The sequence below is a fragment of the Camelus ferus genome, chromosome 13 (genome assembly GCF_009834535.1).
Source record: "Camelus ferus isolate YT-003-E chromosome 13, BCGSAC_Cfer_1.0, whole genome shotgun sequence".
NCBI classification, from domain to species: domain Eukaryota; kingdom Metazoa; phylum Chordata; class Mammalia; order Artiodactyla; family Camelidae; genus Camelus; species Camelus ferus.
The window spans coordinates 16889216-16907029 of record NC_045708.1 but is presented as its reverse complement, the minus strand read 5'-3'; the positions used below and the strand labels follow the sequence as shown (position 1 = coordinate 16907029).

General features: G+C 42.1%; 1 protein-coding gene and 1 long non-coding RNA gene across 4 annotated transcripts in view; both read right to left on the bottom strand.

Annotated features, from left to right (window-relative positions):
* Positions 1-17814, bottom strand: part of NIPAL3 (NIPA like domain containing 3) — a 45712-nt gene that overhangs the window by 25169 nt on the left and 2729 nt on the right. For all 3 annotated transcript variants that reach the window (XM_014563323.2, XM_006189517.3, XM_014563324.2), the window contains exon 2: positions 16521-16851. In XM_014563323.2, coding sequence (XP_014418809.1) covers positions 16521-16613 — 93 coding nt within the window. In that variant the 5' untranslated portion in view covers positions 16614-16851. The remainder of the gene's footprint in view (positions 1-16520; positions 16852-17814) is intronic.
* LOC116668304 lies at positions 10076-16513 on the bottom strand. The gene is made up of 2 exons (XR_004325426.1): positions 14858-16513; positions 10076-14111 (listed from the first exon to the last, which is right to left on the bottom strand). It is a non-coding gene; the product is annotated as an uncharacterized LOC116668304 (long non-coding RNA).

Below are 17814 nucleotides of genomic sequence, written 5' to 3'. Positions count from 1 at the left end.
TGCCCAAGATGAGGCTTAGACAAGTCAGACCCCTGGAGCCTTCCTGGTTCCTGTCCTTCCTGAAGCTGGCTTCCCCAGCTCTTCCTTCTATTCTGGGAGCAGTCCCCAAATCTTTTTTGCTAGTTTCTGTTACTTGCAGCCAAAGAGCCTAAAAGAGTCAAGACTTGATGGAACACAGTTTGGGAATATGCTTATTTTTATTAGTCCAACTCCTAGTAAACATGTTTTCCCTCCCTTTCTTAGAGGGGCAGCTTTTGTAGACAAAAAAGGCTATGGCATTTACTTTGGTTTTCAAAAGAATTGTATTATTAAAATAACAGATCTCAAATCTAGTTTTTTGGAAACAAAGCCTTAACAAGGAACTAAATCATTCTTATAAGTCTAATAAACTGCACTTAATGAATATAAGGAATCTTAAATATTCTTTAACATTTCAATGCTCTTCATATACAATAAAATTCTCCTATAACTTTCAATTTTAAAAGACTTCTGCTTCCAACAAAGATGGAATAGACATTCTATTTCCTAAGCTTCCTGTTATACACAACTAAAACCCCTGGACATTATATATAAAACAAACATTAAGAAGACCGAGAGGTAGAGAGAAGAAGGCAGACAGGCTAGGGACCTTGGGACCTGAGGAACCACATGGTGGGGAGTTCCTTGAGTTTTCTTCTTGCCTCGTATACCTCAGACTTGGAGCTGAAGAAACTGGCAACCTGGAAACACCAACAGGTGTGACCAAAAGCAGCCCCAAGAAAAGCCTGCTGTCTACTTGCAGAACCAGGAGATGAGCAGCCAAGCCAGACATAAAAATTTCAGACAATAACTGCTGTACTCTGAACACTGCAGGGAAAAAAAATGGCCCACCTCGTCCACCTTCTTGAAGCTGTAACAAAGGCCCCACACTCTCCTGCTGGGACTACCAGAGAAGGCCAAGTAGGGAGCCAGTGGCCAGTGATGAAGTGGCACTCCTCCTCACCCCACAGTGTCAGTAGAGATCACGAGAGCCTGGACTTCTGCTCCCCACCCAGCCTCTGCCTTGGCAGTAACGAAGCCTGACCCCCAGCCCCACCCGCCAGCTGGGGTGGTAGGTATCAGAGGAGGCAGGACAATTACCACTATCCTTTCACAATTATACTGTCCCAAAGTTGGGGTTACCATTTGTAGTAAACTGCAATGATGGGTGCAAAAATTCCTCCCATCCCTGCATACACGTGCTACAACCCCTTCTCAAGAGATAGGGGCTCTTTCCCTCACCACTTGAATCTGGGTTGGACCGTGACTTGCTTTGATCAACAGAATGAGCAAGGAGTGAAGTTCTGCGATTTCCGAGCTCAGGCCTTATACATTCTGCTTTTGCTCAGAGGGGAACCCAGCCACATGTAATTAAGTCCAGCCTATCCATAAAAAGAGAGGGAGGCCATGTGGAGGACCAAACAGATATATGAGTGGGCCCACTCAACACCAAGAGAGGACAGAGGCACAGCCACCCTGGCCAAGTGCCAGCTGATTCAGCCACCCCAGCTGAGGCTCCGGATGTGAGGGAGGCCATCCTGGATGCCCCAGCCCCTTCCCCAGCCCCAGCCGGGCACCACAGATGATACCACGTGGAGGAAAGACACAAAGGCAAGCCATCACTGCCGAGCCCTGCCCAAATTCTTTCTTTTTAAAAAAATTTTATTGCGGTAAAAACACTTAACATAAGATACTCCCTCTTAACAAATTTTTAGTATCCAATTCTAACTATATAGGGACAATGTTACACAGAGGATCTGTAGAACTGATTCATCCGGCATAACTGTGACTTTATGCCCACTGATTAGCAACTCCCTACTGCCACTATCCCCGCCTCCCCCAGCCGCTGGCAACTACCATTCTACTCTCTGATTCTAGAGTTTGACTGCTTAAGATACCTCATATAAGTGGCGTCATGCAGTATCTGTCCTTTGGTGACTGGCTTATTGTCTTTGTCAATTTGGGCTCCTCTAACAAATATGATAGACTGGGTGGCTCCACAGACATTTATTTCTCACAGCTCTGGAGGCTGGGAAGTCCAAGATTAAGGTGCTGGCTAATTCTGTTCACGGTAAGAACCCTTCTCCCGGTTTGCAGATGGACACCTCCTTGCTGTGTCTTCACATGGTAGAGAAAGAGAGCTCTGTCCTGGGTCTCTTGTAAGGGCACTAATCCCATTTATGATGACTCCACCCTCATGACCTAATTGCCTCCCAAACACCGCATCTCCAAATGCCATCACACTGGGAATTATGGCTTCAACATATGAATTTTGAGGGGGACACATTCAGTCTTATTTCACATAGCATAATGTCCTCAGAGTTCACCCACGTGGTGGCACATTACAGGATTTCCTTCTTTTTTAAGGTTGGGTAATATTCCATTGTACGCATGTACCACATTTTTCTTTCTTCATTTATCAATGGACATTTAGGTTGTTTCCACATCCTGATGACTGCAGTCAACAGAGAACTAATACCTCTTTGAGATCCTGACTTCAATTCTTTTGGATCTTATTCACATTCTTGACCCCCTGAACTGTGTAAGCACTAAAATGGTTGTTGTTTTTAGCTCCTTAGGTTTCCAGGTGGTTTGCTGTTACACAGCAATAGCTAAACGATGTGCTTCCTTAGTGGACCAAGGTTGCTTAACAATCCAGCAGTTTCAAGATGTGACTTTATTCCAGATATTTACCAGTGGTGGCTTTGACTATCCATCTGATCTGAGTATGCATCACTCTACTGCTTGGTTGGCCTCCATTCCATTTTTGGCTCAGTAAACGTATTTTAATGTCTTCCCATTTTAATGCCTGGCTCTAAATGCTTTTTAAGGCCATTCTATGAACCCAGAATATCTTTATTTAACGTCATTACCTTTTTTATTGAGACAAAATTCACAAATCATAAAAGTCAGCATTTTGACCTTTTAAAAGTGTACCATTCAGTGGTTTTTAGTATATTCACAATGTTGTAAGTGATGCCATTTAAAATGGTAGAATAGAGAGCTCCAGGGATCCATTCCTCCAGAAAACAACGAATGAACTGGCAAACACTGAATCAACTTTTATAGAACCCTGGAGTCTAGTTAAAGACTTATAACAACCAGGGGAAGCTTGGTGAGGAAAGAAGAAGTTGCTTTTACGCTAAGAGAGCACTGTGGCATTTTAAATTGCCTGCCAACCATCCTTTACAGTCCAGGCCTGTGGCAGTCATGATGACAGAGGGAGCAATATGGAACTTATTAAAATTGTGGTTGTGGATTCTGGCCTGTCTGGTGGCTCCCTGAAGGAATGGCACAAGGGCTTGCGTTTGTTTTGCCTGACTTGGAGCAACACCAGGGCTGGGGGGACAGCTTCTGGGATGCTTTTGCCAAAGCATTTAAGGCACAAATATTGGCTGCAGCAGCCTGGGGCAAGGGGCACACTAAAGAAGAGCAATAGACAGAAAAAGCCTGGGCAGGAAGAGACTGGGAAAGAAGACATGTGGAGGGAGGGCTTTTGAAAGCTTCCATGGATCCTGGGGAATCAAGAAGGCCATGCAAATACCCAGGGCTGGATGCATGCTCCAAAGATGCTTGAGAAGATGCTAAGCCTTCACCTCTGGCAGCCTTCAGGCTGGGCAGAAGCAGGAAGTAAAGGCCAAGGCAGAACTGTATATAGACTGGTAAGTGTGGGAGTAGTGCCCCAGTCTGCAAAGACTGTCAGAGGTTTTTCATTCCATTATATGGATATAAAATATATCTATTCCTCCTCCCACCCCTCCCTCCCTCCTTTCTTTCCTTCTTTCTTTCTTCCTTCCTTTCTTTCTTTCTCCTTCCTTCCTTCCTTCCTTCCTTCCTTCCCTTTCTCTCTCTCTCTCTCTCTCTCTCTCTCTCTGTCTCTCTCTGTCTCTCTCTCTGTCTCTCTCTGTCTCTCTCTCTCTCTCTGTCTCTCTCTGTCTCTCTCTCTCTCTCTCTGTCTCTCTCTCTGTCTCTTTTTGGCTCTAGGCATTTCAGGAAACTATTAAAACACAAGCTGATGCCAAGCTAACAGACACACAAACACACACTTCAGTGGGCCACATACAACAGAAAACACAGACTTCACCAAAAGAGTTAAGAATAAATCAATAAATAAGCAAACAATAACAAACCACAACAAGCAGCAGCAACAAGTAGGCGGTGGGGGGGGGGGTGTGGATCTGATTTCCAGAGTTGCCACATAATATTCAAAATGTTCAGTTTTCATCAAGTTGTGCCATGCCACTATCTAAATCCAGGACATTTCCATCATCCCCCGAAGAAACCCCAAACCCATTAGCATTCCCCCTCATTTCCTGACAACCACTAACCTAATTTCTTATCTATGGATTTGCCTATTCTGGACATTTCATATAAATGGAGTCTTATAATATGCAGTCCTTTGTGACTGGCTTTTTCATTTAGCCTAATGTTTTTAAGGTTCATATGTTATAGCATAAACCTGTACTTCATTCATTTTTATGGTCAAATAATATTCCATTATATGGATATAAAATATATCTGTTCCTCAGTGACATCTGAATCGTTTCCACATTTTGTCTATCATAAGTAATGTTGTTATGAACATCCTCGTACACGTTGCTGTATGAAAATATGTCTTCAATTCTCAGGTATATTCCACTAGGAGTGTGGAAATGCTCTGTCATTTAGTAACTCTATGTTTAACTTTTTGAGGAGCTGCCTTGTCTTTAGAAGCTGCATCAATTTACATTCCCACCAATCAAGGGTTCTAATTTCTCCACATCATTGCCAATACTTGTTATTTTCCTTTTAAAAAAATTTGATAGCCTTTCTAATGAGTGTGAAGTGGTATCTAACAGTGGTTTCAATTTGGCATTTCCCTAATGACTAACGATGTAGAGCATCTTTTCATGTATTTGTTCGTTATCTGTATGTCTTCTTTGGAGAAATGTTTATTCAAATCCTCTGCCTATTAAAAAATTCACATATAAAACCGACTATTAACCATCATAAAGCATACAATTCAGAGGCATTTAGTACATTTACAATGTTGTGCAACTCTTTGCACATTTTAAAATTGATGTTTTTGTCTTTTTGAGTTGTAAGATTTCTTTACATATTTGGAAACTAAACCCTTGTCAGATATATGATTTGCAAATATTATCTCCTGTTCTGTGGATTATTAAATTTTTACTTTCTTGACAGAGTGCTTTGATGAACAAAGGTTTTTAATTTTGATGAAGTTTAATTTATCTATTATTTTCTTTTGTTGCTTGTGTTTTTGGTGTCATATTGAAAAAAAAAACACTTGTCTAATCCAAGGTCACAAAAATTTATACTTATGTTTCCTTCCAAGAATTTTATAGTTTCAGCTCTTATATTCAGGTATTTGGCCCTTTTTGAATTAATTTTTTTACATGAAATGAGGAAGGAGTACAACTTCATCCTTTTACATGTAGAGATCCAGTTGTCTCAGCAGCATCTGTTGCAAAGACTTGATATTCTTTCCTTAGTGGTCTTAGCACCCTTGTCAACAATCAATTGACCACAGATGTACTGGTTTATCTTTGGTCTCTGTATTATATTCCACTGATTTGTATGCCTACCCCTGTGCCAGTACCACATTGTTTTGATTACTGTGGCTTTGTAACAATTTTTGAAATCAAGACGGGAAGAGTCCTCCAACATTGTTCTTCTTTTCCCAAGATCATTTTGGCTAGTTGGAGTCCCTTCATTTCCATAGAATTTTAGGATCAGCTTGTCTCAAGTATTTTCTAATTTCATTTCTGATTTTTCCATTGACCCACAGGTTAATAATTTTCACATATCTGTGAATTTCCCTCTTTGGTGCTGTGAATTTCCTTCTGTTATTGATTTCTCATTTCATTCTATTGTAATCACGTGATATGCTTTGTATGATTTCAATCTTTTATTTGACGTTTGTTTTGTAGCCTAACATCTGCACTTTCCCAGAGACTGTTTCACGTGCATTTGAGAAGAATGTGTATTTTATAATTGTTGGGTAGAGTGTCTTATAGATGTCTGTTAGGGCTAATTGGTTTATGGTGTTCAAGTCTTCTATTCCCTTGCTGATCTTCTATCCATTATTGAAAGTGGGGTATTAAAGTGTCCAACTATAACTTTTGAACTATTTCTTCCTTTAGTTCTGTCAGTTTTTGCTTCATATATTTTGGGGCTCTGTTAGGTTGCATATATTTTACAATTATTAATATCTTCTTGATGAATTGACCCCTTTATCATTATATAATGTCCTACTTTGTCTCTCATAACAATTTCTGTCTTAAAGGCTATTTTGTCAAATGTTGGTATAGGTATTCCAGCTCTCTTTTGGTTACTGTACATGGATATCTTTTCCCATCTTTTCACTGTCAACCCATTTGTGTCTTTGAATCTAAAGTGAGTCCCTTGTAGGTAGAATATACCCAGATCATGTTTTTAAAAAATCCTTTCTACCAATCTCTGCCTTTTAATTGGAAATATTTAACCCATTCACATTTAATACAATTACTGCCAAAAAAGAACTTCTGCCATTTTGTTGTTTTTCCTTATGTATCTTATTATGCCTCTTTTTGTTCCTCAATTCCTCCATTACTGCCTTCTCTTGCATTAAACAGATATATTTTAGTGCACCATTTAAATTCCCTTGTCATTTCTTTTACCGTACTTTTAAAGGTATTTTCTCAGTGATTATATTGAGGATTTCAATTACCATCTTAATTTCAGTAGTATACAAAATTTTGCTCCTATATAGTTTCATCTCTCCCTCTTCCCCTTATGACATTATTGTTACAAATTTCTTCATTACTTTTTGCATTCCTTTCATTTAAAAATATTCTTTTGGGTTCTCCATGTCTCATTTATCTTTGCTGATCAATAGAAGGTATTCAATTTATGTTTCCTGAATAAATGGCTTAATCTGAGCACAAATAAATGGGGGGGGGGAAAAAAAGGAAGAATGGGATACATGTTGTAAGAGAGAAGTTCTGATAAAGTGATGGAATTTCAAAAGAAGAATTCATCCTGGACACAAGGAACTATGTGGCTCAATGTCATATGGCAAAGGCAGTGGTAGGGTCATAACTAAAATCCAGGCTCTCAGACTTCCAGCCTGAGTTCTTTTTACATGCCTGGCCTGCTCTTCCACCATCCACATGACACTCAGCATGAGGCTGAGCATAACCAACACCCTCAACCAACATGGGTGGACTGTAGAGGACTACAGAATTTCTTGGAAACTTTGGGAGGACACCATACTCCTAAAGAACTGCTCAACACAACAAGTGTGTGTGTGTGGGGGGGTTGTTCAGGCAGGCTCTGGAGTCAGGTAGACCTCAGCTTAAATTTCGCCTCCATCACTCATAAACACATGATTTGGGCTTATCTCTAAGCATCTGTTTCTTCAACTATAAAATAGAGATATTAAGAGTGCTTATGGCAGGGGGAGGGTTTAGCTTAAGTGGTAAAGCTTATGCTTAGCATGCACAAGGTCCTGGATTCAATCTCCAGTACCTCCTCTAAAAATAAATAAATATACCTAATTACCTCCCCCCACTCTCCACACACACACAAAAAGAGTGCTTACTCTTAGGGTGGTTATGAGAATAAAATGAGATAATCTCATGGAAACAATGAAGCACAGTTCCTGGAACAACTTGGAGGGTTTGGGGAAACAGATTTATTTGTGAGAGACTTCTCAGAGTCTTCAATTAATGTTAGCTATCGTAGTTAGAAACATCCATCAGCCAACAATAGGATATTATGAGAACCTCCTATGTGCCAGGCATGTGCTAGAGGGAGGTAGTCATGCCTACCAGAGAGAGCTCAGCCTTTGGAAACTGACAGACCAGGCTTGCTGTAAACATAAGAAATGATGATGACAACAAAAATGACAAACAACAACATTTATTGAACACCATGTGCCAAGTGCTATTCTAAGTACTTCATACATATTAATTCATTTAATCCTCACAACAACCCTGTAAGATAGGTATTATTACCCAATTTTACAGTGAGGAAACTGAGGTAAAGAAGATATGAGGTAAGCGGCTGAAGCAGGACTGGAACCCAGTTAGTCTGACATTAGAGCCCATGCTCTTAACTATTATGTCAATCTATGTAATATATAAAGCTCTAGGAACAATGCTTTACACAGGAAAGGTATTCAATAAATAACAGTTATCAAGGGTTGGGGAACTGGTTCTTGTCTCAAAGGCTCCAAGGCTAGTGCAGAATACAGACATTTAAAATATTACAATATATTAGTGATGCGTCTAAGAGCAATGAAAATACAGAGGAAGGGAGAATGGCATGACAGACACTTATTCATTCATTCAGTGCCTAGCGTGTGCCATGCACTATCTGTAAACGTGCACACTGAGCTGTCCTTGTCCTCATGGAGTATATACTAAACACCTGATTATTTAATCACACTGCACTTTGAGCTACTTAAGAGAAGCACAGGGGCCTGACCTAGTGCGTAGGGAGATCCAGGATTGAGAGAGGTTAGAAATGCATCTCTGAGGAATGGTTTCAGAGGGAGATCTGAAGACCTAGAGAGGTGGGGTGGGGTGGAGAAAGCCATTCTGCATCCCATGGGAAGCCCCCAAAGTAGGAACGAACATGGTGCCTTTGAAGAATGGGAAGAAGGTGATGCGGAGGGATAAAACCCTGGGGAAAATGGGCTCTAAGGCACTGAGAGGTAAAAGGTGATGTGTGTTTGAGAGCCTGAGGAACAACAAGGGCTTCTATGTAGCTGGGGCAGGGGTCCAGGGAAGACGGAGGGAAACCAGAGTGTAGCGGGATAAGGCTTAAGGGGTGGGCTGGCCAGATTGCGAGGGGGCTTCTTTGTCTCAAAAGATTTGGATTTGGGCTTGGAGACAACAGGGAGGCTCTGAGTGACATTATCAGAATCATTTCTAAAAGAGAAATCAGGGTGGCAAGGTCTAGAGGGCCATACCCTTCAGATGGGAGGCCCCAGAGACGTTCTTCTATGAAGGATTTGCTGATACTGACAGCTTAAGGGATTCAGTCGCCATATCCTCATTTCCCTCTGGGCTCTTTGCCAGCTTCCTATAGTCCCCTTTCTCATTTTTCTCAATAACTTCCTCCCACTTTATCAAAGAAAGGCTTATCCTGTAGAATCTTACCTTGGTGTGTTGCCCCATGTTGTAAAACCACTAAGAAACCAAGGGGAATTTTGAAATTTTATTCTGTAGGAGATTTCTTTAGTGATAAATGCCCATCCTAGGAATTATTTTCTCTCCCTCTCTCATACATCTTCCTGTTAAGGCATGACATAAGAGTGGGACACTCTGGCCCTTCTTAGGATATTCTGAAAGCAGAGGGTCTGATTTAACTGATGTTTGGACAATAAGGACTAGCTTTGTTAAGTAGGTTATACCTACAGTTTTAAGTTTCGACAAAAATATATTCAAGCATGGGATAAAGCATTTATAATTATTAATAGTAAATATTTGCATTATATTCTATAATTAAAATATATGTCAAATATATATATTATAATACTAGGGGCAAAGGTGTAGTAAAATTAATAATATTTCAATTTTCCCAGTCCTCTGGATATATCAAGGTAACCCAATGTGCCTCTAAGTGCAAAAAGTTACCAAGATAATTGATAATGCTTTTTTGGTAAACTTCACAGAAATTGTAAAAGCAAAAACAAATCTAAAAACAAAGTGTGTCTATTTCATTGCTCTGAAAAAAAATAGAGGCCATAATCATATTTTCAGCTGATAGGTCAATAAAAATAGTTTATCACTACATGATTTTTAGCACATAACTTGGAAGGAGTTGAAAGAATTCAGCTATACTGCTATAACAACACTCCTTCCATTCCGGGTACTTCTGTGAAGAAGCTCAGTACTTCTGAACCATAAAAACCAAAGCTTGCAACAGAACTGATGCTAAACTCTATCTCATTCTACCAATTAGTAATATTTATCTTGAATAATGAAAATAAAGTCTCATTCTTCTCATTCAGATATTCATTTCTAATACAATGTTATTTTTTGCTTAATAATTGTGATGAAGCCTTATATTGCATAATTGCTTTTATTCAGTTATATAAAAAATTTCTGTATTGCATCAATACCTCTGAACCTTGTATCAAAGGAAATTTTTTTAAATGACAATTGGTTACATTCTCCACATTCTTTCTTGTAAGGAAGTATGATAGGTGTCCATAAAAATGTTGTGTTAAAAGACAGACACATGTAAACAAAGAACAAAGAGTGTTTTTGCTCAACCCAATTCTGCAAGGATTGAGTTTAACCTGCTGCCATCACTGACTGACAGTGCACTCTGAGAAGAAATTAGAACAGTAACAGGATGCTCTGTGCTTGGACAAGCAGTCCCCTCAGATAGTTAGGTGTGCATCTCAGGAAGGATTTCAATGAACCCAGATTCTTGCATCTTCCCGTACATAGGAAAGCACTAAAATCAGTAACTTGAGATATCTGTTCCTTGTGATTAGCAGTAACCTTCTACCAAGATATACAGTTGACTGCATATATTTCCTAGTCAGAAATCCCACATAAACTGGCTTCTCCTCCTGCCTCTTCTGAACAGCTTCTCAGAGCTACTGAGCGGCTATCTCCTGGGCTATAATCTTCAGTAAGTTCTGGGAATAAAACTTAAACTTACAACTCTTAGTTTGTGCATTTTTCTTTAAGTTGACACACAATTTGGGGATAAAATTCTGTGGGGGGAATGGAAGGAGAATGCAAATTCAAGGAGGAAAAGGAATGACGTAAGATTCCCAACTGTTCAAGAGGCTTTTCAGAAGGCTGATGGTAGATATGACATGGTCTTTATATTCCGGGGGCTTTAGTTAAGTGTGTGAGAAAGTTTAAAAAAAAACAAAAACGGTATTTTAAACATGCTAGGAATTATATTCTTTGAGAATATTTAAACTTGTAATGAAAAGTCTTAAGTTTTAGATGTCAAATAAAAGAAAGTGTGAGGAAACACAGAATTTCCTTACAGGTTCAAGTTTGAGGACCTCAAAGGAAGCCCTTCAAAGGAGCTCTTAAGGATTGAAAGCAAGGACCTCAACCTCATGGGAGGCAAAGACCTCGGGCCCAGGAAGGTGCTCTGGCTAATAATTCAGTTACCTATCCTAATGGGTAAACTGTTAAAGAGTTAACTGGCAGTGATTTTGCAGGAACTGCCTTGGGCAGGCAGGAGACAAAAGGATTCTGGTTCCCGCTCCAACAACACCTCAAACTGCCTTATCACCTTAGTGGGAGACAGAGGAGAGCTAGAAAGAGGCTCCAGAAGTTGTGCAGAAATTGAGACCTGGGCAGAGGCTGTTCAGAGGACACACGGGGGTCACACAGCTGCAGGTTCAAGGGTGGGTGGGCCGCTGAGACCTGCTTCACCAAGGCTCGGTTCCTTTCTCCTCTGCTAGTTGGGATGACAGCTCCCATCTGTCAGACCTGGTGCATGAACTTCCTGAGATCATTCAGGAGAAACACTGAGCTCAATAACTTAGAAATGGGGTGAACCATAGGAAACTGCCAATATCCAACCAGTTTTGACCTACAAAAGTGCTGGTTTCATATGGTTCGACCTATAACTGGTAGCTGCTATATTATCTTTACCCAGAGAGATCAAGCTGTCCTTGGATGGGACTAAATCCACGAGGCTGCTGGAGAATGCGTTGCAAAATGTGACATTAAGATGTAGTCACGTAAGTCAAGGGGTTTTAAAATGGAGCTGGGAGGCCATTAAGGACGTCGACCTTATATATACCCTCCTCAGAAGGAACCATGAACTTCTGAATTGAGCAAAACCATGAATATTCCAAGGACTCTACAAGACCACTGGCAGCTTGTCACAGTAAAGGACACCCCCTCCCCCGCAGTGATGGCCTTAGCACTCAATCACATTTAGCCAAGACTAGCTTCTGCCTCCAACGCCAATTAAAATTCCTTGTAACGCAAGCCTCCCTTCTTCACCTTTAAGAGCCCCAGACTTTTACTCCCTAACAGGATGCTGATTGGGTTGACACCCGAGACTCTATGTGCCCCAGAACTGCATGCAATTCTTTGATCCCAAATGAACTCTTCTGGCTTGTTTATTGCCTCCTAGGTTTATTTAGGTTGACAGTGTTGTTAATAGCTCACCAAGAGGAGGTAAAGAGATGAAGAGGAGAAACAAACAGCTGTAACTACAGACAAGTCAATACTGTTTCAGGGAGGAGGCTGTGGAGGGGTGGAACCTGGAAATGAAAATTGTGCAACACACAAGGATAAGCCAGTATGAGCATCAAAAACAAGGTTAAAAGGTTACTATAGTAATAAAGTCTGATGTTTACGGAGCATTTATATAATTTGTACTATATATATATATATGTCAGGCATATAACCCTTTGCACAAAGCCCTTTCTGTGCATCACCTTTGGGCCACAAACAGCCCCATAAAGTGGGTAATACTATGAGCCCTATTTAGCACAGAAGCTGGAAGTAGTTTAGAGATGAACAAAGGAAGACTCAGAGAAGTGAAATAACCTGCCCGAGGTGAGAACTGGAGAATCTGGAGCTAGAGTTCCGACTTCCAGTCTCCTGATGAGAATCACTCCTCCACACTGTCTCCTGTTGAGCTCTCTGAGGTGTCCTTCAAAGGCAGCAAAATAAAATTAGGAAAAAAAGACCCCCACCTTCTAAATGCTACATTCCCACTAATGACACAGGCAGCCGCGGTTTTTTTTAAAAAGCCATTTCCACAAGCACATTAATCTCCACACATAATAACTGGCTACACAGACACGGTTAGTAACAGTGCAATATAACTTAATGCCCTTTCATCCCAGGGTTTCAAATGGCTTTGTCAATGCTAATTATGCCCCACACAGTTGTGAAATTGTGACTGGTTCAATTTTGTGAGCATTTAAAGTCAAGCAAAGAAGTGGTCAGTGGCCCAGGGGTTACATGGTGTGAACACACACCTAGTAACCACCCTCAAGGGCAATTCAGAGCTGAGTTGACAACCAGCCGGGCCCCTGACATTAAGTTCCTCCTCCAGACCTCAGCATTGGAAACTGTAAAATCATGGCGTCCAGGTCTGCTGGCACGGAGGAAAGAGAAAGGCAGTTCGAGGTGCCTCCACCGCGGGCCACCACTGGGAGCCTTCTTAACCCGGTCCTGCCACTGCCACTTACTGCTGTGTGACTTCAGGGGAATTACTTTCACTCTCTGAGCCTCAGTTTCCTCTCTGAAAGATGGAGCTGACCTGTAAACCCTCGCAGGACTGTCATGTTTTAGGAAGTAAGGGACGTGTTGAAACATCACCTGACATATAATAAATATTAAAATAATTCTAGCTGCTACTATTATTTTTATAATTTTCATTTTTATCATCATCATTATTATCAGCAACCCTGATAAGGACCTTCCTGGCTCTGATATTCTCTGATCCAAGAATTGATCTTTCACCAGTTACAACTCTGAAAGAAAAGAAACTATTCCCAGAAAAGCAGCCAAAGGTCACAGAGGCAGGAAACCTTGCTTGGACATGGGTACCCAAGTAAAACCTCAGCAGGTCTCCTGATCCAATGTCTGCTTTACATCTGCCGACAACAGCCTCTACTGAAATACTACGGTGACAAGACTGTCATCACTTGCTACTGAAACTGACCTCCCACAGTCCCTTGGGCTTAAAACTGCTAACAGTTAAGTATACGCTGCGTTCTGGCTCGCGCTGAGGGTTACTCACATTTAAAAACAAGGGATACAGCAGGCTGGCTAACAGGCTCTGCTACACTTGTAACCTGGCTTCAGGCCAGCTTTCTGACGTTTACCTTCTCCACAATTGCCATTTCAACACTTAATAACCGGTGTCAGGGAGAGAAGGGGCCTCACAGAGTGCCTGGCACAGCACAGGCAGGAGGAAGTGGTGGGTAAGACCGAGGGCTTTAGCAGTGCGCAGACTTGATTCAAATCCCAGCTTTACTACTTACTGACTGTGTGGCCTTGGGCAAGTTAACTAACCTCTCTGTTTCAGTTTCCTCATATGTGAAATGGGGATACAATAGTACCTACCTTATGAGACTTTCCTGAGAATTAACACAGTACCTGTCATAGTAAACACAGCAAATGTTAGCTGCCACTGTGATGAGGATGATTCCTACAGTAATTGTGAACTGGCTATGGAACTGGGGATAAAGGACCTCTATTTTCCTGCCAGGAAGGCTGACAAAGGCTTCATGGAAAAGGTGATATTTGAGCTGGAGCTGGAAGGGTGGGTAGGATTTCCACAGGCAGAAAACAGGTGCTGGTGCAGGCAGCTCGTTTCCTTATTTGCAATGTAAATTCAGGTCATCCTCGTAACCACCCTGTAGGATGGATTTAATACTGACCTGTGAAGGAATTACATGGCTTTCCCCAAGTTATAATGTTATGAAGTGACAGAGCTGGGGCTGGAAGCCAGTCTCCCCAGTTCCAAAGGCCGTACTCTTAACACCCTGCTTATCTCTCTTTTTGTGCCAGATTCTGTCTTGGGGGGCAGATACTTGTGGACATGGCTTCCCCACCTCCCTCCTAGACTCCTTCAAGGAGGAGATATCTCAATTATCTTTATAGCTCCCGCCCCACCCAGCACAGGCATGGAACAGCAGGTGCTCAGCTGAAATGCTTATTGCCAAATAGAAGAAACTGACGCCTGACTCTTGCAGGCTGAGGCAAAGCCTCCAGTCAGGGACCCGCGAGGATGCTGCCTCCTGGGCAGCTCAGGCTGTTGTCTGTCTTTCACAGACCACGCACCCCCAACAACCAGGATCCACTCCATCCCGGGTAGGGCAGAGGGCAGCGCTGCAACTCACCACAGACTTCTTGTTTTCTAACTTCAACCCTCCCTGATGAAGCTGGACTTGGGGGCCTCTTAATGTTCTCCCCAGAGGTAAGAGATGACTTTGCAGCAGCCTGCCCAGCCCACGGGATCACCTTTCTGAGAGAGGCCCACAGCGTGACGGCGGAGGAACCAGGTTTGCTGGAGGACTCTGCCCCCAGCCACCATGATTGGACCAATGTAGACACCTGACCCAAGCTGGGCCAATCAGATCCTTCTCCTTTTGAAGGTGGGGTAAGAGTTCTAGCACCTTTGGTGCCCCACTGCCTTTCCTGCCCCTGGTTCTATGAGCTACCCTGTAGCCTTTTCATAGTTTTTCTTTATGCTTCAGTTTCTCTGAAATGGATTTTTATTCCTTGCAGCCAAAATAGCCTTAACAAAATCAAGAAGGAAGGAGATAGCTTCCCTTTAGAAACTCCTTCCCCTATCCCCAGGTAAAATTAACTCCTCTTTCCTCTGCTCTGTGCACCTTCATCTGATCCTGCTTGTAACCACGAGACCCTTCAGAGGTCAAGCCTGAGTCAAGCCCCTCCCGCATGCCTAGCGCGGGGCTAGGTGCTTTTTCACTGATCCATGCAGCCATGGATGCATGAAGGATGGAGGGAGGTATTACTACCACCGTTCTACCCGTAACAGAAGCTCCGAGGATTAGCTAAACCATGTGGCCAAGGTCACTTAGCTAGGGAGGAGCAGAGTAGGGATTTCCCTTTATCCCGCCTGGTACTTAGGTCAGCTCGTCTGCCTCTGTTCACATGCCTGTCTGCCACCTCAATTCTTAGGCTCTTTGGTAGAGTCTCTGTGACTTATTTATCTTTGTTCTGGCACGAAGATATTTCTGTAATAAGTAACTGAGTTAAATTTGTGATTAAAATGGAAACTTATTAGAAACCTCATCAGAGAGAGTGTTCTGAGTTTTCCTAGATTCCGTCTTTGTTTATTTGGCATTCGTTCACCTCAGGGACAACTCTATTAACTATATTTTCCTATTCTCTGTATTCTCGATGCTCTGGCATTAGTGACCTTGCTGGTTGGGGAGAGACTGCCTCTCCCAGAGATGCCCAATTCTTAAAGATAGCAAAGGGGCATGCACTCTGAGATGTTCACTGCAGCATTGTTTAGTCACCCCAGATTGGAAACAACCTAAACTGTTCAGCAAATTTTGATACAGAAGCTCAACAGATTATTGGGCAATCATTCAGAAAGCACGCTTTCCTACACTACTCAGTGGCATGGGGTAATATTCCTCAAACAAGGTTAAGTGAAACAACCAAGATACAAAACTTTCTGTCTAATCTGATCCCAGATTTGTAATAACAGAAGAGACAGGAAGGGAATGTACTGAAATATGAACAAAGGCTGTCTTTGAGTAATGGGGCAGATAATTAAAAAAAAAAAAGTCAAATCTTCTAAGTGGGAATGAATTTCTTTGAAAATATTTCTCTGCTTTCCTATTTTTACATATTTTAATGACAATTTTTCTTCTGATTACACAGTTTCTCCTCTGTGTGGAGGGTCTGCCGGTTTCTGCCATTGATAGGCATGTGGACCCTGGACATATCTGTTAGCCAGTGCTGCACCATGTTACTTTCTTGTTAGAAAAATGCAAAATTCCCAAACCTCCAAATAATAGGTCTTGCCTTGTAGGAGAAGGAAGCCTCGCTCGCGGAGTTGGCACTGCTAGTGGGCGGGAGCTGCTGCAGCTGCAGCGCTGAGCTGTGGGCTCCGTCCATGGTGGTCTTGGTGCATCCCACCTGGCCTGGCTCGGTCTCTGGAGCTGCTGCTAAGGCATCTTTCCTTGTGCTGGTCACCCCCTTCCACCAGCCATCGCCTTCTCACGCCGAAAGAGCACTTCAGGGCTCTTTTGGTTGATTTACAGCCTCTTCCTCATCTTCACCCAGCGACGTGCCAATTTCTACATCTCTTCCCAGGCAGACAGCCGGGGATGTGTCTCCTGATTCATGCGGTGCTCTAGCGGGAGGGGAAGAACATTAAAAACGCATGAACAGTGAAACACTAAGCGCAGCTCTGTCACCCGAGAAGAGGATACTGTTAGGACAAAACAAAAGCTGCTATGGGAAGTGAGCCCATTTGAAAAACTGTATCATGCCTTTGGCCACTTCATAAAGATAAGGCTCATCTACCTCAAAACCTTTTCCCTGGCCCTTAAAAAATCCCCTTTTGATAAAATGCCATTTGCAGCAACATGGATGGACCTGGAGATTGTCATTCTATGTGAAGTCAGCCAGAAAGAGAAAGAAAAACACCATATGATATCACTTATATGTGGAATCTAAAAAAAAAAAGGACACAAACTAATCTACAAAACAGAAACAGACTCACAGACATAGAGAACAAACTTAGAGTCACCAGCAGGTAAAGGGGGTGGGAAGGGATAAACTGGAAATTTGAAAATTGCACCTCTTGGAGAGTGATGGAAATGTTAGCTGTCTTGATTGTGGTAGTGGTTTCATTGGTATATACATCTATCAAAAGTCATCAAAGTGTACATCTGAAATATGTGTACTGTACAGGAACTGTACAGGAACCATACCAAAATAAAGGTGTTAAAAATAAATAAAAAGTTTCTAAAAATCCCCTTTCCTCTCCACCTTTGCTTCCTTCCTCCCATCATATCCTAATTTAAATCTTACCTTTCCATAGGCTCCCCTACATAAGAAGTATAACACTGCCTACATCTACTTCTCCAGGACTCCCCCCACCAAAAAAAAAAAAATTCCGCTACCGTAAAAATAGAACCATCTGCTTTCCAACTTAGGAAAGAAAGAGAAGAAAAGTTATGTCCATGGAAGATGGAAGGATTAGCCTGCTCCTGAGGTCAGCCCAGCACAGGGGATGTAACACTGGACCGGGATGGGGAAGACCTAAGTGGCCAGATCATTTTGCCTCTGGGAGTCTTAGCTGCCTCATCTG